The sequence below is a fragment of the Psammomys obesus genome, unplaced genomic scaffold, assembly GCF_907164565.1.
Source record: "Psammomys obesus unplaced genomic scaffold, mPsaObe1.curated_primary_1811, whole genome shotgun sequence".
NCBI lineage: Eukaryota > Metazoa > Chordata > Mammalia > Rodentia > Muridae > Psammomys > Psammomys obesus.
The window spans coordinates 13,059,417-13,083,101 of record NW_026596057.1 but is presented as its reverse complement, the minus strand read 5'-3'; the positions used below and the strand labels follow the sequence as shown (position 1 = coordinate 13,083,101).

The following is a 23,685-nucleotide window of genomic DNA, read 5'->3' as shown; positions in this document are numbered from 1 at the left end:
CTGTATCTTTACATACAAATTTAAAAGGAGAGCTTATTCTGGACCTCTTTTAAATCAGATATTCAACAAAGTATTATTCTTATTTTGTTGAAAAAAACCTATACTGTTATTAAATACTTTTGGAACTTATTAATACTGTAATATATAAAGACATAAACTCTTATCAAATAATAAATACAAAACTGTCATGCACGAAGCTAAATTTCCACACTTAAACAATTCATTTAGGCAAACAATAATACCAATAATTAACTGAAAGCACTCATCAGAATTCACCAACAGTCTGCTATCTGAAAGCTTGGATCAATGCCATCAGTTAATATATTAAACTTCACACTATAACACATTGGTTTTGTCAGTCCTTAAAAGCATTACCAGAATAGCTAAAACATGTATTTACCATATGGCCAATTTCTAAGTTAACCGTACACTCTATGGGAAGCCTAAAGACAAAAGGCCAATTTAACACGAAAAGCATTTCAGGTGGAAAGGGAAACACTTCTTTACCTAATTTTTTTTTCAGCTTAGAAATTTTACACATGCACTTTAGAAAATACTTTGCATTTCATAAAAATGACTGATTCAGAAAGAGCAACAACTACGAGTAACAAAAACACAGTGACATCACTCACCTAAATAGGGAATGCAAGGTGTCATCTTTAAGCTACTTATATAGTCTCTGAGTCTTTTGTAGTTATCTTCTTTACTCATTACATATTCTAATTTTTCAAAAGTAGTTTTGTCTTTTCGACTTAATAACTAAAAAACAAATAGAAAAGCCTAAGTTATTTACAAGTTCCATTTTTATTGTAGCAAAGATAAGAACGGAAGCTGTATTTATTTAAAGTCCAAAGTCCAATTTCAAAATTACACTTTCCATAATTTTTATTGTGTTAGAACATAAACAAAATCAGACACATGTATTAATAACTCCAAGTATTTATAAATTCACTTTCATATGCACACAAATGCACTACTAAGTGACAAACTGTTACACATTCATCTTTACTACTTTATGTAATTAAGCAATATTTGTTGTTCTTTTCTAATTTAAAATAATTATGTGTATACACTCAGCTCAAATGCCCAAATATTTTAATTAACTGCCTCCTCAAAAAAATCATTCTTTCATACTCTCTAAGAAACATTCAATTTTGTGATGTAAGTGACAACTTTTCCAGACAAGTCAAGCTGTGGTTTGTCAACAAGAGCTGGGAAGTCTCCACTGAGTAATTTTTTTTAAACTTCTGACATTCTTTTTCACCAGCACTTTATAACAGGTAACATTAACAAGAGATTGTTTCTAGTGGCTTGAAAGGACGATGTGTAGTGTATCTCCTGTGAGGTTACTGCAAACAATCAAGGAAGCAAGAGACAAGCAAGGTTAGTACCACAACACTAACTGAAATCTTCCAGGTGTTTGTTTGCTCTGTTGTTCTACAGACTGAAAAACTTTCTTTCCTTAAGCCTCTGAAGTTACTATTTTGTCACAGCAATGATGGTGATGACAACGATGACGATGAAGCAATAGACTTTCAAAACACACTAGCAGAGGAAACGTTTCACTCCAGAAACAAAGACTAGGGAATCCGTAAAGAAGGAATTGACCAAGAGAGAAAAATACAGCAGGGCAAATGTTCAACCCTACAGCTGTATGTGCAATACCCAGGGGAAATGATGGTATGAACTGAGCTTTGGAGAACTTGGGGAGGCTCATCTACACGGCCTTGCTCATGGTAGTCCACATGGCTACTCTTCTGAGCTACCTCTGCTAAACAACTGCAAGTACTCTGTGCTGTTCTTTACATTCCTAACATCTCTGGTTTTCTGGGGTCCTCACTGCAGCTTTAGCTTCATTCTCACAACTGCATGCACTTCAATTTTAGGGTGTGTATGCAGAGATCTTCTAATCTTATTTAAATATACTGCTTGAAATATTGGTGGAAGCTTCCACGACCCTACAACTCTTGCATTCTACACATGGGCAACTCTGAGGTTTCTCACATGCGTGATCTGTACCATGACCCATGGCTGCAACAGCCTCTGAATGTCTACATGACTGACATGAAAAACTCTTCCAGGGAAGTGACTCTTTAGGAGACTGTCTGGAAGCGTCCCCCAGGAGTCTCTTTTTAAAACAGAAGTCTGAGCTTATGGTGAGTGGGGTCTTCCATTACTAAAGGTGCATAGTACTCGGTTTGTTTTCAGTGCTGCTAATCTTTTTAGCAATAGCACACCTTCCTTGATCTCAACTGTAACAAACCTGCAAGTCTTTAAAAACTTTCTGTTCTGCCTTTTGTTCCTATGCCACTGCTAAAAAATTGGTGCACCTAAAAATTTCCTCTGCCAGATTAATTAGCGCATTAGCAGCAAACTCAGCCTCCTACAAAGTTTCAAGGCATGGACAGAATACAGCAGTTTTGTATCAGAATGTAAAGTGAATGGCCTCTGACCTCATGAGTTTCATCTTCACACACATCTGAATCTCTACCCTGGTCTTCTAAGTTCCAACCATAACTGCCTCATTAAGCTCCACGCTTAGGATTCTAAACTTTCTCTGGGCTGTTTCTCCACTTTTCCCAAACTGCTCACAGTTTGCTCCACAGGCCCTGAAACATACCAGCAGGTACAGTTACAGTGACAGTCCTGACTCTCGGGACCACCATTAGGTATGACAAAACTTGAGATACATCTACATCCGAGGAAGAACATATTTAACTGTGGCCCCACTGCTTTGGGTCTGTGATGAGGTAGAACATGACAGAGAACATGTGCTTACCTCATGGTAATTCAGGAATGTGTGTGTATGAGGGACTACCCTCAATGACAGAACTTCCTTCCACTAGAATGTGCCACTGCTTCCTAAAAGACTTTCCCACGTGATCTTATAGGAGGCATTTACTGTCTTAGGTTAAGTCTGAAATGCCCCTTTCCTGGCCTAATTTGTTTCAGCACCTGAGCTAGTGGTGTATTTGGGGAGGCTGTGGAATCTTTGGGACTTATGTCTTGGCCAGAAGAAATGAGTGGTGGAGCAAGCCTTGAAGGTTATGCCTGATTCCTGTACTGACTTGGGTTCTGTTTCATTGGACAGCCTTGATGAAGGATGTGACTTCTAAATTCACCTTTCTCTCTCAAGCTGTTTCAAAATCAGGTGTTGCACAGCAACAGGAAAAGGTAACTATTACATGTAACAGTTCTATATGCCATTATCCAGTAACCCCTTTCTCATCTCTCCCAGGTTCTGGCCACCACTGTTCTATTGTCTCTAGGCCGCTCAAATAGAATCCTACTAATCATTTTACACCTGTACATTTCACATGGTACATCCGTAAGGCACACCCACGGGATAACATGTTGCAGAGTGTCCTTTGTACGGATGAATGATACTGTTGCTTTATGTATACAGTACATCACACTTCTCTAACATTCGTCTACTTACAGATGCCTGGATTATTTCTACTTTTTGGCTGCTGCAAACATTTGTGCAAAAGTATGTTTATATCTTTGCTTTCAATTATTTTGGGCACAAGTCCAGAAGCAGAACTACTGGACTGCATGATAATTCTGCTTAATTTTTAGGGGACTTTTCACTGTTTTTTAATAAATTCTTTTAAAATAATTTAGTTTTCCATATAGACAAGCAAATTAATCTAAACAATTACCCCCCATTCCTCATCAAAAAAATTATTTTTCTTATTTTATTACAGCAGCTAAGTGCCCTGTGTTGAACAGAAACAGTGAAAATAAGCACCTTTTTCTTTAATATTGAGAGAATGTTCCTAATATTTCACTTAGTAATAGGGTATTATAAGCTTTCTGACCCTAAACAGACAAAAACCCTCAAGATTTTACTCAATCCCAATGGGTACAAAACACCTGCCTTCTTACACTGACCTGAGACCACAGTCTATACTCTACCCAAACCTTCCCACCTACACCTACTGCAACTCAGAGTCGTTCGGATAACCTCCATCCTTAGCCTTCCCCATCCACCTCAGCAAGCATCCTTTCCTCCCTTATAGATCCTGCAAAGGCCTGTGTGGGGCTTAGACCTAATTCTTATTTCTTGAGCTTTCAAAATCTCTCCAAGCTTATCATCCCATTTTCTTCTCCCAAGTCCTCAGCACCTATAAAGTTACGGGACTGATTCACTGGCCAGTAGATTTTGTGTGATGATGGGAGTCTATGTTTGTGCTGTCCATACAATGGCTGCCAGCCAACAGACCTTAGTACTTGCAATGTAGTTAGTAGTGCTGAGGAATAGTTAGATTTAATGATTTAAAATTATAGTCACCCAGGGCTACTATTTTAGACAAGAGAACAATGAGAAGTAACACTGTATGTTACTGTCATTTAAGACCTGCAAGCAACTTCCCCTTAAGTCTTTAGAATTTTAGAAGCTGGGGGAAAAAAAAGAAGAGCCCATGAACCATCACTTCCCTTATAAGTATTACTGCTCACATTCTTTCTGCCATTTTTGCCCGCTTTTCTGTCCTCTTAAAACACAGCAGGGATTTTACTGTGACTTTTGTGGTCCCTGTCATGTTTCACTTCTTTTTCACTGTTTATCATTTCTCACCTTTTTTGCCTGACTTCGTTTCCTAGTCTTTCAATGAGACAACTCCTATATTCCCTCTTTACTTCTCGTGCTGACCTAGATCTCTCCGGTACAAGCACTTAGACTAAAAAGCCCCCAGCTGAGTTAAATCCATCTCTCACCAGTACACCATATTTATATGGGGCCTGAGCCTAGAAAGCATGTTAACTGTTGCTTGCTCTCACTGTAAGTTCATGGCCAAAACTTCTTTATAAAGCTCACTAATCTTTCATGCCTCCCTAGACACAGCACTTTCATACTCTCCCGGATGACACGTGTCCGTCCTTCTTTCTTCTAACTTCCAAAAGCTTTCTTTCAAAATTCTCAACTAAAGACTTTGGTTGTAAAGAACCAAAGCAGCCAGAGGAACTTTTATAGACCCCACCACCACCCAATCTGCCAGTTCACCTGCAGCCCTAACCAGGTACACCTGCATGGAAAAATATTCCTTGAACACTTCAGGGCTGAACTAATTCTTTTTCATCTAATTAAGGATATATCTCTAGTAATTGTTTTTTTCCTCACCATCTCTCCAGCCCTACTACACCATTTCAACCAGCACAAAACTCAAAGGTCACAGATCCCATCTCCAAAAATCAAAAAACATTATGGCATAAACCTTTAGTTTCCCAATTCTCTCTAGCTACTTCCAGATCTACAGAAAACTTTCTCAAAGGTAAAGTCTACACTTACTGACCTAGTCCTCAGCCGCCACTCTTTAACACAATCAGGTTTTCACCCACCACCACACCAACACCACCACTCTTGCCAATCTTTTCCAAGTGTCAGATCCGGTGGTCATCTTCAAAAAGGTCCCTCTGTTCTCAGCCTATTAAAATGTTTTGCAAAGGTGATCCACTCCTGCAACATTTGCTTCTCCTACCCATGGCTTCCTCCCTTAGCATCTAGCTAGTGATGTTCACTGACACCAACCAACCTCTTCCCATACCGAGGGGGTGGGAGGGGAACTGTTCTACTTTTCTTTTCACAACATGAAGTATAATGCTTTTCCTTGGAATTTTAAAGACAGCTCCTAACTATACTTGCAGTCATTTTCACTCCATCCACAGAATTCAGATTCTAAAGAATTAGACCATCACAATTTTTTAAAAAGTTAAATAGGAAAATCCTTCACCAGGTGTTTAAAACAGAAAAATTAAGATTATAAGCTCTTCCACACTAATGATTTTCCAATATAAAAACCACTTTTCACGTAAAACCTATCTCTTTAGACACCAAGTGCTCACACTGAAATCACACAGCCCTGAGTTGCACAATCCCAGTCCTGGGGGGTGAAGAGAAAAGAAGCCCTGGAGCTCATGGGCCAACCTACTTAACCTGACTGTTGAGTTCCAGGCCAGTGAGTCCCTGTCTTAAAAGAGAGGGGGACAGTGTCTAAAAAAAACGACACCTGAGGCGGCTGTCTGGTTCCCAAAGCGCACACACTCACACATGAACATGCGCAAACCAGTGAGTGCGCCACACAATGATTTTACTAAGTTCTTAAAAAAGATTTTGCTGGATGTAGCAATATACACCTAGAATCCAGCACTCAAAGGGCTGAGACAAGAGGATCCCATATTTTTAAGGCCAGTCTGGGTTATATATACCAAGACACTTTCTTAAAAGACAAAAATGAATAATCAATTTTATAGAGTAAATAATATATTTAGAATGAGACCATCAAGACTCATTAATCTGCCTGGTGTGGTGGTGCACAGCTTTAATTCCAGCACTCGAGAGGCTGAGACAGGTGGATCTCTGAATTCAAGGCCAGCTTGGTCTACAGAGTGAGTTCCAGGACAGCCAAGGCTATACAGAGAAACCCTGTCTCGAAAAAGAAAAAACAAAACAAAACAAAAGACAAATCTTTTGACAAAATTCAGTACTATTTTCAGCATGGGATATAACCAACCTGTAATCCTAGCACATGTGAGCCTGAGGCAGAACCATGACTATAACACCAGCTTGGGCTACACAGTTAAGACCCTGTACTTGATGTACCCATGTGGCAGAAAGACCCCCAAGTTCAAGGACACCTTGGATGATTTCACATTGCCTCAAAAAGTAAAAACAAGTGGTCTGCTGACGATGAAGTGCTTGTGTGAGGCACTATCAGAATAAAAATTAAAACAAACAAACAAAAAAAAAAAAAAACAAAAAGGGAAAGAAGAAAAACAACCTGGAAAAATTGAGTATACTATCATGCAATCCAAAGATATAAACACTAGTGGATGCCAAAAATCATACCCTAATCTTTCAAAGTAATAGAGTAATAGAACCTAACATGATGACTGTCATAAAAGAACGTCAGCAATGCCACATAATTCCATGTCTACCATGAAATTTTCTTTTACTACTCTTAAAATTTATGGCTAAAAAATAATGGAACTTAAAATTAGTAAGTTGTAAATGTTATGACTTAGAGCTTCAAACTTAACAAAAGCATAATCTGCACACAGTTAAATGCAAATTACAGGTGAATATTAGATATAATGTCATCAAAGAGGTATTCAAAAGAATTCTCTAAAGTGCAAAAACAAAGCATCAGTCTTCACCTATCCACAAATTACTTCAGTGCAATGCTTACGCCATCTTAAATAGAGGTGTCAAAGAATAACATGCAAGACAATTTAAGAATTCTTATTTTTGTAACCATGATGTTCACCTAAGACTTAGAAAACAAAACAAACAAAACCAGAATCTTCGCACAGAAGTCTAATGTTTCATTAAACTCCGCAGGGTTACTCACCGCCCACGTCTTGGTCAACCGGAAAATTGGTGCACTCTGTAAGCCGGAAACCACAGCCATAAGTGCATGAAGATTATTAAGTTCATATAGTTTCTGAAGATTTAAGAAAAGGAGGAAGAAGGGTTGGTTTGGTTGTTGTTATTTTAAAGAAAATGAATGCAGGAAAATACAGAAGAACACAATTTAGGCAGTGGACAGTATACCAGTATTTATTGCTGTTGCTGTCATTGTTGAGAACTGCCTTCTAGGACACCCAGTAAGATTATTTTTGGCCCATAATAGAATGTCCATGTTCTACCTTGACATTTTTCACCCACGCTCTGGTAATAACCCCAGCTCTAAACTGGCAGTATATTTTCAAAGCTGAAGCTACGTCTTGGTGCCAAGGCTAACTGGCATGACCATAATGGCCATGCGCTTGGCTCTGGGGCGCACCTGCATCTCTGGCAGTGAAATATGACTGATTGTCTACTTCCTGGACCAAGCCACAAGAAAGAGCCTACGCAGGCTGGTTTCTTGCCCAGTGCGCCTATCATCCCAGGGCTAGAGTTAAAAAAAAATTGTTGTCTTTAGTTCCTTGCTTCATTTCCTGATTCTTTATACTCAAGACCCTAAATCATTTGTCTCTAGTTCATTATGGAATATTGTTCTGACAGTATGCACACATCAAAAATTACGTTCTACTAATTTCCCAAGAAGCCCACTTTACACTGCTATTGATTTCTCAAATCTGTCATACCACATAACACTTCGACCCTAAAAGCGGCATCTAAAAACCAGTCATTTTACAGTTAGTCATTTTACCAGACAACTCCTATGATGGGATTTAATTTAAAACCCCCAAAAAAGCAAATAAAAACAAAACAACAGACATGAAACAGGATATAAACCTTCACAGAAGATTATATAATTTAGCCGGTAAACTAGCCATTAAATCAATGTACACTAAACATTTACTGGCAACTAAATAACACGTTAGACTGGATATATGCCAAAATATGCAGAGGACCTAGAAGGAAAAGAAGAGATTCCACCTTGACACTTTGGCCTCCACTTGAACCTGAGTCTGCAGTCATCGCCATGCCCTGACATTTTCAGACTCGCCAGTCCCGCCAATGAAGTAAGCCAATTACCTTCTGTTTTATATTTGACTCTTTATACGAGTTTATACAGAATGCTACCAGTTCTGTCTCGCTAGAGAATACTGAATAAAACAGGTATTAAAGAAAAAGTCCTACTTGAGATTTTATCACAGGCTGAATACAAAGGGCAAAGTGTCCGAAGCTGATTGAATACTGATAAGGACCACATTAGGGAACTGGGCCTGCAACAGAAGCAAAAGCTTTCAAATGGAAGTCAAAGAGTCTGGAGAGAAATTTACTTATTTGGTAGAAAAATGGTAGGTTATATGGACAAAAACATACAAATAAATGAAAAATCTACAAAAGATATCAGGGGGGAAAAAAGAAATTTAGAATCTATGGGAAAAGCCATTACTTTCTCTAGTTCAAAACTAGTACTTACTAAACTTCTCACAAAGAATGTTTTTAAAAATTCCTATAACATTTCTGTAAAAAGGCTAGTCCTGCCACCTAGTGCCACAGAATGTTAGAATAAGATTGTTTCCTCGTGCTCAGGAAAAAAATCCCAACTTAAATAGTAAACAGATGGAATTGAATAAAAGACCCAGAAATGAACCCACACACCTATGAATACTTGATTGTTGACAAAGAAGCCAAAACCATACCATGGAAAGAAGATAGCATCTTCAACAAATGGAGCTGGTCTACCTGAATGTCTACATGTAGAAAAATGCAAATAAATCCATATTTATTACCCTGCACAAAACTAAAGTCCAAGTGGATCAAAGACCTCAACATAAAACCTGACACACTAAACCTGTTAGAAGAAAAAGTGCGGAAGAGCCTTGAACTCACTGGCACAGGAGACAACTTCCTGAACAGAACACCAACAGCTCAGGCTCTAAAATCAACAATCAATAATGGGACCTCATGAAACTGAAAAGCTTCGGTAAAGCAAAGAACACTGTCATCAGAACAAAACGACAGCCTACAGACTTGAAAAGGATTTTCACCAACCCTGTATCTGACAGAGGGCTAATATCCAGTATATATAAAAACAAACGAAGTTAAACAGCAACAGATCTAGTAATCCAACTAAAAATGGGAAACAGAACTAAACAGAGAATTCTCTGTAGAGGAATATCGAATGGCAGAGAAACACCTAAAGAGATGCTCACATCCTTAGTCATCAGGGAGATGCAAATCAAAACGACCCCGAGATTTCACCTTACACCCATCAGAATGGCTAAGATCAAAAACTCAAGTGACAGCACATGCTGAAGAGGATGTGGAGAAAGGGGAACCCTCCTCCATTGCTGGTGAGAATGTAAACTTGTACAACCACTTTGGAAATCAATCTGGTGCTTTCTCAGACAATTAGGAATAGTGCTACCTCAAGATCCAGCTATACCACTCCTAGCATAAATCCAAAAGACACTCAAGTATACAACAAGGACATTTGCTCAACCATGTTCATAGCAGCTTTATTCGTAATAGCCAGAAGCTGGAAACAACCCAGATGCCCCCCAACTGAGGAATGGATACAGAAATTGTGGTACAATTACACAATGGAATACTACTCAGCAGTTAAAAACAAACAAATCATGAAATTTGCAGGCAAATGGTGGGATCTAGAAAAGATCATCCTGAGTGAAAGTATCCCAGAAGTAGAAAGACACACATGGTATATATATTCACTTTATAAGTAGATATTAGACACATAAACATATAAAAATCTGTACACCTAAAGAAGCTGAGCAAAGAAGAGGACCCTGGGTAGGAGGATCAATCCTCACTCAGAAAGACAAACAGAATGGACATTGGAGGAAGGAGAAAACAAAGTGGGACGGGATTACAAGAATCTCCAACAAGAATCTCCAACAATGATGAAGAATGGAAGCGTCAGCACACTTAGTGAAGTTCACATGAATTTGGAGTTGTTACAAGCTAATCTCAGTATCTTCCTGTGGAGTGTCCTGCTCCTCTCTTTGAAACTATTATCCTTAAAAACCATACTGCTTCTCCAACTCTGTTTATTACCTATGCCTCTCGGCAACTCCTCATTGCACCTGTTAGCAGTATATGTACTACTCTTTTACACTAGAGTCTAGGAGGATACGGTACTCCACAACTACCTAGGAGTCAGAGGGTGGGTGAACACAAGTCCAGAGTCAGCATGGTCTACTGCAAAACTGTCTGAAAATATTATCTTTTCTTAAGATTTATGTGTCTTTACTTTATGTATATTAGTGTTTTCATACACGTGTGTCTGTGTACTCTGTGAGTGCCTAGTGTCCATGAAATGGAAGTCAGAAAGAGACATCAAGTCACCAAAGGCATGCTGGGAAGCGAACTTGAGTCCTCTGGAAGAGAAGCAAGTACACCGAACCACCAAGCCATCTCTCTGACCTAAAAAACCTTATTTTACTTATAGCTGGGTGGTTTATTTAATAATTTAAGTAGATAAGTAACGAAACCCAGTAACAAAAAGCACTATGTATCCTCTAACTAAATCCTACATGACTTTCTCCAGGCACCTCAACATAACCTAATATTTTACAAATATCAGAGAAAAGAGGCATTCAATGAACTCAACAGGTGCTATTTTTCAGGACCAATAAGCAGCCACATAAAACGTTTCTGAGTGGGTGAGCTAAAGATCAAGCCATACTTACCTTAGCAGTTTTAATATAGTGGCTCAAAACTTCTGCTCTTATCTTCAACGTCTGAGCATGGAGAATCTCTCGAACAACCCAAAAGCTTACCTGAAAATGAAAATTAAAAAAATAACCAAAGGGTAAGATTTACCAAGATTAAAATTAGCATTTTAAATTCTTCTTGATATACTTCCTATAGTTATTTTTAAACATACTTTCTTCTGCCCTTGACTATAGTTTTCTTACAACTAAAAGAAAACATCATGGAATATAAATTTACGACTTCATTTTAAGTTTTGTGATGGGCTTGGAGATATGGCTCAGCAGTTAAGAGCACTGGCTAGTCTTCCAGAGGTCCTGAGTTCAGCTCCCAGTACCCATGTGATCCCTTGTCTAGTATGCAGACGGACATGTACACAAAACACACCATACCCATAAATAAATAGATAAAGATAGATAAATCTTTAAAGAAAAACTGTATAATATTTTTGAATTCTAATGAAGCCTTAATTTAAAAAACAAAACCTAAAAAACATTTACCAGAGGCTGCTAAGATGGCTCAGATGATGTGGGGGAGGCAGGTAAAAATGCCATGACAGCTGCAAGGATGGCAACCTGAGTTTGATCCCGTGACCCTGTGGTGGACGTGGAGAATCAACTCTGGGTTACCCTCTGACCGCCTGCGTGCACTCCGACACAAATGAACATGTGCACGTGTACACAAAGTTCTAAAACACTCATTAGACGGCAGATTAGGTCTGTTGCTTACCAAATGGCATAACATGTATATAGTACTCATTAATTCACGTACTGCAAAAATAGAATCTAAATATTTTAAGTTGGTTCAAACTTAAATCTAAAAACAGGACATTGTTAAAAGTCTTCATGAAAGAGTCATGATGCCATAGCCTATATTTCTTCACTTCTAAGAGGAGAAATAATACAGATTTTTCCTGGAATTTTCACCTGTAAACAGCTGTCAACATATGTGTGTGTATAATTGCAATTTGTTAATATAAAATTACATATTTTACAAAGTCATTATAATACCTCTTATACTAATGGCCACAATGCTCCCCTTACCTAACAAGATTTTATGAACTAGCAAAAGTTATACTACAAATATTTAAGTAGGTACTTTAGTAAATATAAACAATTAATTCAAATCTAAACTGCATAATCAATGACTTAATTAAATTTCATGTTAGACACATTTTAAGACAAATAAAATTTTAAAAATCCAAATTCTTTGTCATTTTCATCAAAAGTTGTGGTGTCCATCATACCCCTTTTTGAGTCTGGGCAGCACGTGGACTGCTTTCATGAAAAGGTTATTAGCCACGCTGGTTCTGACTTCCACAGTGAAGTCCTAAGAGACCACATCTTGTCTGCCTCAAGTGCAAGAATATTCTCCTGGTAGAGCCTGAACTACCACTCTGAGACCCTCTGCTAAGAAGACTAAAACAGTCCCCATTAGGGCTAAGTATTTCTGAGGACACCGCCAGAATAACCAGAACTAAGAAGTAGTTCGATACCATTATTGGACTTAAAAACACATTTGGCATTTAAAACAAAAGGAGAAAATTATTTTTAAAGAAAAAAATTATCATCCAACTTTTCAATACCAACATACACTCAAAGCCAGGAGAAAAAATAACCAAGGAAAGAAAACAGAATCAAGGATCTTATATCCAATAAAGCTGGTTCTCACCTATAAAGAACACAAGTAAATTTGCCTTCATGCCAGAAGCTAGGCATTATTGTCCAGTGAGCTACTTGAGAGCAAGTTTTGGACATTAAACATGCTGATAAACATCAATATAAGCTTGTGCACACACTAAATACTTATTCACAGAACTAAGATTAAATTAGAAAGCCCAAGGCTGGAGAGATGGCTCAGAGGTTAAGAGCAACAGCTGCTCTTCCAGAGGTCCCAAATTCAGTCCCCAGCAACCACATGGTGGCTCATATCCATCTATAATGAGAAGTGGTGCCCTCTCCTGGTTAGAAAGCATGCTCTACACTGCCTGTACACTCAGTACTGAGCTCAGCCATCAAAATGGGCATCAGGGCACACAGTGCCAGTGAGCCCATCTGCTTTTCACAGTCATGGTAGTGGCTGGTTCTTAGGATACGCTGAACATACCCTAAAAGAAATTTTTAGGATTTTAGAGCATTTGTATAAACATAAGATGTCTTGGGGATGAGACCCAAGTGTAAACACTAAATTTATACACACATTATACAAACAGCTAAAACCAACTTCACTTAATAGTTGTGAATACACCTATGTGTAAGACCCATCACATGAAGTCAGGAACAAAGTCTCCTTGTGGTATCACTAGAGCATTTAGGGTTTTTGAGCATTTCAGACTTGCACTTTCAGATCAGGAATATGCAACTGTCGTCATTTTAAGACTGTGATTTGTTATGCAGAATAAAGAAAGTGAGTGAACTACAGGGCTGTGTTTCCCTAAGGGTGCAGGAAAAGGACATGCAAATGTATTATAGAAGAGAAGGAAAACTGGTCCTTAGAACCTGATGCATCAGGGAGTTCCCTGAGATTTCAAGGAAACAGCTGTAAGGACACCTACTGGCTGAAAATGGGACAATGTGACAACTGAGAGGTAGAGAGGAACAGGACAGAATCAAAACTACTTGGTTACTACCTAAAGATTATGGAACATCAAATCATTATCTTTAAAACTACTAAATAATAGGAAAGAATCAAACTTCAGTCCTTGGGTGCTTCTTTTAAAATGACTGTCTGGATAAACAAACTATAGGTATGAAAAATACCAATCCCAAGGGTCTTTGTCACTGTTCTACTGCTGTGAAGAGACACCAAGACCAAGGCAAGTCCTATACAGGAAGCACTGAATTGAGTGCTTGCTTACAATTTAGTGGGTTAGTCCACATTTAAGGCAGGAGGCAGGCAGTAGCTGGTCCAACAGCAGTAGCTATACATGCTGATCCTCAGGCAGCAGGCAGAGAGAGATACTGAGAATGGTATGGGCTCTGGAAATCTTGAAGCCCTCCTTTGTGACACACCTCCCCTAACAAAGCCACACTTCCTAATCCTTCCCAAACAGATCCATTAACAGGGGACGGAGCATTCAAACACATGAACCTAAGGGCCACCTCATTCAAAGCACTACACCAAACATTTCAAACTGTGAATAAAAGAATAAGATGAGAATGCACCTGTAATACCCTCAGTTAGATGCACTTAACCAACAACTGCTAACCTCATGAGAAGACAACCAGACACTACTCAGAGCCTCCTAATGAACTCTCGCTAAAGGGACCCAAACTCACCAAACCTATGACACTAGCTGTTAACCTATAGATAACACCCAACAGTCAATATGCTTGGATTCATTCGTGTGCATATCACAAAAATAACAAAGGAGGAAACTGTAGATTAACAAGTTCTAAAAACACCAAAATTTAAAAATCAGAGAGACTCAGTGTTAGGGACTCGGATATGAACACAAGAACTTAAGGTAGAGATGGCTAGAAGTCACTGCCTGGATAATCTGTTGCTCCAGCACAGCAGAAGACTCAGAATACCCACAGCAACATTCTTCACAAAGACCAAAATTCAGAAAACATTCTATTATCAAGAATAGCTCAGTTCAGCCTGGAAAGTGCTGACACTCAAAGATTAAATGAGTTAAAGCTCCCTGCACTGGATGTGTGCCTCCAGGAAGGCATAATCAATGAGGAAGGCCGCAGGAGAACTTACACATTACATAATGGCCTATGTTACAAAGACGAAGTGCAAGGATGGCTACACAACTTGTGTATTCAAATATTTCTGGGATGTCTATGAGAATCATAAAGAAGTTTAAGAAAATAAACAGCAAAGCTAGGTGCTGTGGCACATGACTACAATCCCAGCACTAAGGAGGCAGAGACAAGAGGAGTTCAATGTCATCATCGTTAGCTACATAGCAAGTTCAGGGTTAAACTGAACAACACAAGACCCTGCCTCAAAAAGTCGAACATACAAAAAGGGAAAGACCAGGAAGATGACTTGGTGGGCAAAGTACCTGCTGTGCAAATGTGAAGCCCTGACCCTGTGTGCCAGCACTCATGTAAAAAGCTGGTGGACAATGCTGGGGCGGGTGGGAGGGTCTGTGGACACAGGCCTCTGGGCGCTTACTGGTCAGCAGTGCGGTCTGTCCACAGGCTCCAAGTTCACTGAGCACCGTCTTACACATAGGACAGCGGTGACTGCCCTATGACAGGAAGCCAGCAACCTCTGGCTTCCACAAGAGCATGCACAACCCCGCAAGCCACGCCCTCCCTTGCCCGATAAGCACAACTCACATGATTAAATCTTCTTGTGAAAGCAACTGCATTTGGTGCAGAACTGTACTTTTCTTTTTTATTCCAGCCACAGCTTGAAAGCTCCTAGAAGATTAATATAAAAATTAAGCATAAGTTAAATGTAAGAAATAGTTTTCTTACATTAGGGAAATTTAAGCAGTAAAGATTGTGTATGTTCTTTTCTGGAACAACCAATAGGAATATCTAACAATATTAATTATTCTGTAAAAGCTGAAACAAATTGTATTAGATTATATGCATAAAATTACTATCTAAAATATGTATTTCAGAGGCAGCGTATGATGGAGTGTTCTCTGAGAGATAAGTAAAGTTGAATATTCCATAACACATAATAATCACTGCTGACTACCAAAGTGATCACTTCACTCGGAGCCCCCACAATTAGCTTTTCCTTTCTTCCTTTTTATAGGTGTATGGTGTGATGTGTGTGTGCATATGCCAACAGGCTTGCTAACGGGTATGTGGATGTGCAGCAGAGGCCAACGCTGGGTTTCTGCGATGGTCTCTCACTGATCCTGGAGCTCCCATTTCAGCTAGACTGGGTCGGCCATAGCCAGCTATCCCCACCCAACCCACGTTCTATCTGTCCCGTTACCCACCCCCCACCTAGTGCTCAGGTTTACAGACAGGTGCTACCGGGCTGGTTTTTCACCTGAGGCTTGAGATTCAAAGTCAGTTCTCACTAAGCCAACTCCTACCTCCACAATTAAGCTTTTAAAACATCCCATTCTATGCCCTGGCAGTTGTTGACACCACATATTTGAAAGAAAACTTTTTAGTAAAGGAGTTCTTGATCACCCCAATGGTCTAAAAGTAGAATTCAAATGGCTCAAGATCTTGTATAAAATTAAAAAGAAAAACAACTGTACACTAATGCCCTCCACTTGAAATGAAGCACCCTGAGCTGCAGGAGGTGCAGCAGTTAAGAACACTTGCTGATCTTACAGAGGACCCAGGCCTGATAGCCAGCTCCGGCGTGGTTGCTCCCAATAGTCTGTAAATCCAGTTCCTGGGGATCCAGGGCCCTCTTCTGGCCTCTGTGGGCACCAGACACTCACGTGGTATACAGATGTGGTTTCAAATAAAACATCCATCCACATTAAAAAAATAACAGTAAAAACAAGTGAGGCTGCAGAGTACAACACAATAAACGTGCTCTGTGATACAAAGGAAATCGTATTTTCGCATCGCAACAGCTCGGAAATATCACTTCTGTCTCAATGCTCCAAAATTATGGTTATTACCACCATATCTTACTGAATGTAAATGAAATACATACCTATGACTAATTTATAGCACCATTTAAAGTATCCTAATAGGTATATGCTAATAAAGCTGAATTCATCTGACTTTAAAGCAGAGTTTCTGTCTATAGATTTCAATTCTACCGAAGGGGTTCTACAATATAGCAAAAACCATCAGAGAAAGGACCGACACCAAAACAAAACAAAAACCACCCTTACGACAGAAACAAAGAAATCTGAGGAAGAAAATATCATCATTACTCTTCGACAGATAGAGAAGTTATTCCATCTGTCATGCTTCGTAAGAATGTGTTTGTGCAGACACTGGTGCATTTCCTTGTTTCTTTATTATGTAGTCTAACATCAATTAGGAGAGTTATCAGTGGTTATTGTATTTAATTTTTGAGATACTAAAAGAATGTCCCTTAAGAAACACTGCCACTTATTCTAAAACTTGTAATGAATTTTGCAATTGTACATGGGATAGTTAGATCATGTTAGGCATAACTATTAGTGGTTATTAATTTTATCTGGAAACTAAGCACGAAGTAAGGAGCTGTGATTGTGAGTCAAGTTGACAAGGTGTGGACTTGTAATATCTATTCTTGGTTGTCAACTTGACTACATCTGGAATTAACTAAAACCAAGGCAACTAGGTACACCTGTAAGCATTTTTTCTCAAATCCTCCAATGCATGAAGACCTTCCTTTAATCCAGATCTTTTGAGGTGGCAAGATCCACCTTTAATTTGGGCCATACCTTCTGGTGGCCAGATAGGTAGGTAGATAGGTAGACAGACAGACAGACCATGGAAGAAAGAAGCCTTTGTTCTTTGCCTGCTTGCCCTCACTCTCCCTGGCAAGTTCATCCTTCACTAGCATTGAAGCCTACTTCTTCAAGATTCCAGCATATACTGAAGACCAGTTGAGACATCCGGCCTTGTGGACTAAACCACTACTAAATTCTTGGACTTTCTGTTGGTAGACAGCCATTGCTGGGCTGGCTGGACCACAGCCTGTAAGTCATTCTAGTAAATACCCTTTGTAGATATAGACGGATTGATAGATAGATGAATGAATAGACAGACAGACTCATTCTATCACTTTTGTTCCTCTAGAGAACCCTGACTAAAATAACACCCACTTGGCAAAAACCACCAAGACACTAATTTAATGTTAATTAAGAATCTATGTGTTAACATCTAAATAACAAGAACCTTAAGTGATATAAGAAAAAAGCAATATGAGAAATGGCCAAGAACTTAAAGATAACTATTGACCTTCCTATGGCTCAGTACAGAGATGAAGTACGTGGAGAGGAAACCAAAGCATAGCATAAAAAAGAAAAGAAAAGAGAAAGCAGGACCCTGGAGACAAAGAGATTAAAAACAACAAGTCTCATGAATTTTTTCAAGTACAAATTACTTTGAGAGAATGCTTCTAGGCAACTGAAAGCAACAACTTCAAAGCAACTTCAAAGTTGTAGAATCTTGCATCCAGCAAAATAAAACTCCAGTAAGAAAAAGAGAAGTCTCCATGTGTGTACTCAATTTCAGAGAGCAGGTGGATAAAAGCTCAAAACAGACTAGCAAACTAGGTGGGGTGAGCACTCAGTGGGTAAAGCTGCTTGCTGCCTGACCAGAGTTCAACCTCACAGGGTAGAAAAGCCTGCAAGTTGTCCTCTGACCTCCACAAGTGCTCATGACGTGCACACACCTACAATGTGCCTGAGTGTGCAACTCACACACAAAGAGAAAAAGGAGCACCTGGGGATGTAGACTGGGGGTAGAGCTTCTGCTTAGCACGTGTGAGGTTCTGGGTTCATTTCTCAACAGCAATTAAGAAAAACAGAAGATGAAAGATCTTCAAACTGAGCAAGCCACCATAGGAAAAACATGATTGGAAATCACTGCTTAATAGTAAAGAGTAATCCTGGGATCTTACGAAGAGTCAAGAGAGACAGATTCCACGAGAGGAAGGAGCAGTCAAAGAAGGCAGGATGGGGGAGAAAAGGGTAGAGGACAGTTGTGACCTAAGAGAGGTAGCAGGGTGCTCCAGGTGAAGGAAGAGTTGTTTCCGATATATAAAGTAGTACAGGTCTGCGTACATAATAAAATATCTCACAACTACAGGGACACACATGGCACAAACATCTCTTTTCTATTTTGATATAGTACTACAGTCAAGATGTAACTGCAGGAAAAACCACATATAAGGGATGGCGGATTTCTTTGTACAGGTTTTGCAACTTCCTATAAATCTTTAATATTTGTACTAATTTTTTTTATAACTTCCTATGTTTTACAATTACCCAAAAAGCACATTTAACAAGTGGAGAAATCCACTTACTGGATTACAAGGCTAGAACTGTACCAGGACTCACCACTTTCTTCTTAAATCCTGAGCTGCATTTACCTTACCTCCCAACAACCCCTTAATTTCTATGTGAGAAAAAGTTCCCTGTCTTGAGGAACATCATAATGAGTGACACACGGCTGGGAAGATGGCTCAGTTGGTTAAGTATTTGCCATACCATCATAAGGACCCAAGTTCAGGACCCAGCTCCCAGGCAGGCACTGCAGCATGCACCTATTTTTACAAGTATATAAAGTGCAGGGGCTAGGGATAATAGCTCAGCAGCTAGGAGCACTTGCTGATTTTATAGAGGACCTAGGCTCAGTTCCCAGCACTGAAATGCCAGCTGACCACCTTCTGTAGCTACAGTTCCAGGGACGCCCTCTTCTGGCCTTTACAGCCATTGCGCGCACATGGTGCGCAGACAAAATACCCGCACAAATAAATCCTTAAAATACAGTGCAAAGGAGGACAAACAACATGTCAGTGAGATAGTCTTGCTATGTATCCCCAGGCTGGCCCTGACCTCACTCCAACACCCCTGCCTCAGTGAGGCGTCCAAGAGTAAGGATTATAAGCAGGCACCACTACAAATGTTTTCTTTTCCTCCTTTCTCTTCTCTCCCTTCCTTCCAGAAGAACCATTCTTATGACTCAAAAGTCTTCAGTTACTCTAAATAAACAACCTGAAATGTACAAGGGGATGCTTGGTGGTTGAGGGACGCTCAGTCAGAAAGTGAGGGCCAGTTACTCTACATCCAGCAATTCATTTGGCCATTCTCTGTTTAACCTAGATTCTGTAGGTACATTTTACAAACTATAATTATCTGACTTCTTCAGAGCAAAACATAAAATTTAAGACTTCCCTACAGTCTTTTTTCTCTTTCTGTTTCAGACTTTGGGACCTTCCTACACATGACACTATAGTCACACGAAGAAACCTGTCGTTGTTATACTGACACCATGGTCACACAGAAGCCTGTGCTACAGCATCTCACCTCCACACCACCAAACTGAAGTGACTTATGACTCAAACAGCGCTTTGTCAGGGCCTAGTGTAAGGATGACACGATTGTTTGGGTGTGCTATGTAAGTAACCCTCCCACAGCCCTGAAACACTGTTTGCTTTCATGTGCTTAAGTTGCTATTTTAGGCTCAGCCAGAAAGAGAATTTTTGAATAATGCCTCAGATATAAAACAATCGTTAATAGTTGCTAAAATGCATTTCAGAATACGCATGGGTTCACTGTGAATCATTAACTATTAAGATCAATTTTAGTTGCATTTATTTCAGAACCACAGGGAGGGCAAAACCCCACAACTGACGGCCACCTACCCTATGAGAGAATGACTCAATTCACAGGAGTCACATCTTCCTTACGTCTTGTAGGTTTGATCTAAATTTCATCTTGTAGGTTCCAACACTCTTAAAAGGACTGTTCTAAGGGTGATGATGTAGGGATACCTATAGACAGAAGAAGAGAAAAGGCCAATATAGACCAGCATGTAGACAGAGATTGAGGGAGGAAAGGAAACAGAGGAACCCCAAAGACTGGGGGACAGGGAAGTGACTAGGACAGAGGAGGCCCATGAGGTTAACTGTTGCTAAAGTAGCTCTGTGTTTATAGTGAAAGCTTTAAAGAGATATGATATCCACTTGTACCCAGTTTATACAGCTATACAGAAGTCACCTCCACAGATGAAATTCCATTCATTATGCTTGCATTTTTAGTAAAAACAAAAAACCAAACTTAATAGGGTAAGTTAGAAATACTGGCCCTCTTTTCTAATGTACTCAAGCCTTCCTTCCCTCCTCCCAGTATGTCGGGGTTGGTCCGCTAATGAGATCAGGGATAAAGACAGAAGCTATCTTCTGTACTGATTTTGGTTTCTTTAAAAACCCAGTTATGTCATGTGACTATGTTTTTATTTTAATCCCAGGTGTGGGCTATGAGGCGGCTTCAGATTGTCTGCAGCTGCTAACTATGACTTGCCTCGTGCACTAGCAGGATCTAATTTTGTCAGGTGAGGATAGTTTACCTATGGAACTCTGGGAACTTTTCAGAGGGGATAAATGCCAGAGCCTTGAGAGGGACGAAAGGTAGGTGGCACTCCAAGGGAAAAGATGGCTGCTGCTTCCCACCGCTGCTTTTGGTTGGTGTTTCGGTTTGAGGAAAAGTTGGAGATATCCTTACAAAAGACCAAAAAGTACACCTACAATTTTCTGTTTTCACAGATGCAGATAAGGAAACAACTTGCTTCTTTGCCTTCCCTGGCCCTGATAGAAGCCTGGCCTTACTATATCCTAAGAAGGTCTTTTGATCTATTTTATTTGGGTTCTTATGTCTACCACCCTTCTCAACCCCAACCCCTTCCAACACTCCAACAAAGGGAGGAGTTAGCGGGGAGGGGGCCATTGAGATCTTTTTACTACTTGCTGCTGATGGGTTCCTTGGGACAAGTTCAATCTTCATTGTAAGGATATCTCCACGACAGAGCTCACAATGCTGAATGTGAGTAAATCACCTGACACTAACCACAGGCTGCCCGTATACCAGCCTCCATATACTCTAAACAATGTCTAGCGTATAATACAATGTACAAGCCATGTCAGCAGTTGTTAGACACATTCTTCCCCCAAATATTTTTTGTCCAAGTTTGACTGAACCTATAAATTAGCAGCTAATACCAAGCTGCTTGCTTAGCATGCACAAGGTAGGATGACAGGAGAGGACCAGCTAAGACAAAAGATGCACTTATATAGAAAATGAGTTTTGGATAGCTTAAAATGTTATAAAGGCTTTCATGAAGTATGTGTATTATTATTATAAAACCATATGTGAGGTTATATATAGAATTTAAATTTGGAATAATAGACAAATGGAAATATAGTTGTTTCAGGGTAAGAGATGGCCACTACTTCTCTGTAATATCTTAAGTTTAACAAGAAAAGTCTTTCATTCTTTAGTGAATGTAGTATTTTAAACTCTGTATCTAAGTTATATATACATATATCTTTATGCTAATAAAAAACAACTATGTTAAATGATAACATAGCTAGAAAGGTTTTCTAAACTCTTTTATTTTTTAAAGATTTATTTATTTATTATGTATACAATGTGTGTTTGCATGTACACCTGCATGCCAGAAGAGGGCACCAGACTTCATTTCAGACGGTTGTGAGCCACCATGTGGTTGCTGGGAATTGAACTCAGGACCTCTGGAAGAGCAGCCAGTGCTCTTAACCTCTGAGCCATCTCTCCAGCCCCTAAAATGTCTTAGTAGCAAGAGTTTTGACATAAGTGACATTTCAGAAACTATTCAGTGGCAGTAATTTCCAAGATGTTTGTGCTCTACAGCCCAGTGACTAATACACTTAAGTACCCGTATCATGGAAGGGTGCTAACAATGCTAAGCGTAGAAAGCATCATTTACAGCACATATTATTAAACAATACCTCTACTTGGGAAAACACAGCAACTAAACAGGAATAATACAGTCTACTCCTGGATTGTGTTCTCTTGGGTGCCATGACACATAAGGGCTTTAACAGGACTGGCCAGGACATAGAAATCTAACTTATAGTTCCATTAGCTTATATGTCTTTAATATTGACAGTAAAGTTACAGGCATTCTTTTGCCACATGACATGTCCTATCTATGATAGCTGGTTTAAAGTGACCTTGGAGTTCAATGAGACCATTGTCTAACAAGAGTGTCTGATGTTACGCTTTTCCCAATAGCTATTTTTATCAATTTGTTAAAACTTCCACTCCTTGAGCACTTCCTAAACAGTATATTCATTTTCTTATTCTAATACTGAGTTCTTAATAAAAGTCAGACAAAACAGTATACAAAAACTGTCAAGAAACACTTAAAGAAATGCTCAACGTCCTTAGTCATCAGGGAAATACAAATAAAAACCCTGAGATTTCACCTTACACCCATCAGAATGGCTAAGATCAAAAACTCAAGTGGCAATACATGCTGGAGAGGATGTGGAGAAAGGGGAACCCTCCCTCCATTGCTAGTGGGAATGTAAACTTGTACAACCACTTTGGAAATCAATCTGATGCTTTCTCAGACAATTAGGAATAGTGCTTCCTCAAGATCCAGCTATACCACTCCTAGACATATATCCAAAATACACTCAAGTACACAATAAGGACATTTGCTCAACCATGTTCATAGCAGCTTTATCTGTAATAGCCAGAACCTGGAAACAACCCAGATGCCCCTCAACTGAGGAATAGATACAGAAATTGTGGTACATTTATACAATGGAATACTACTCAGCAATTAAAAACAAGGAAATCATGAAATTTGCAGGCAAATGGTGGGATCTAGAAAAGATCATCCTGAGTGAAGTATCCCAGAAGTAGAAAGACAAACACAGTATACACTCACTTATAAGTAGATATTAGACACATAAACATATAAAAATCTGTACACCTAAAGAAGCTGAGCAAGGAGGAGGACCCTGGGTAGGAGGATCAATCCTCACTCAGAAAGACAAACAGAATGGACATTGGAGGAAGGAGAAAACAAAGTGGGACAGGAGTCTACCACAGAGGGCCTCTGAAAGACTCTACCCAGTAGTGTTATCAAAGCAGATGCTGAAACTCATAACCAAACTTTGGGCAA

The 23,685-nt window shown here is 39.4% G+C and overlaps 1 protein-coding gene across 6 annotated transcripts in view; it reads right to left on the bottom strand.

The window, feature by feature from the left end:
• The window catches only part of Ralgps2 (Ral GEF with PH domain and SH3 binding motif 2), a 126,114-nt gene that overhangs the window by 60,599 nt on the left and 41,830 nt on the right, over positions 1-23,685 (bottom strand). For all 6 annotated transcript variants that reach the window (XM_055624376.1, XM_055624374.1, XM_055624379.1 and 3 more), the window contains exons 6-9: positions 15,424-15,507; positions 11,107-11,196; positions 7,350-7,442; positions 633-759 (exon numbers count right to left, since the gene is read on the bottom strand). In XM_055624376.1, the coding sequence (XP_055480351.1) occupies positions 633-759; positions 7,350-7,442; positions 11,107-11,196; positions 15,424-15,507 (394 nt within the window). The remainder of the gene's footprint in view (positions 1-632; positions 760-7,349; positions 7,443-11,106; positions 11,197-15,423; positions 15,508-23,685) is intronic.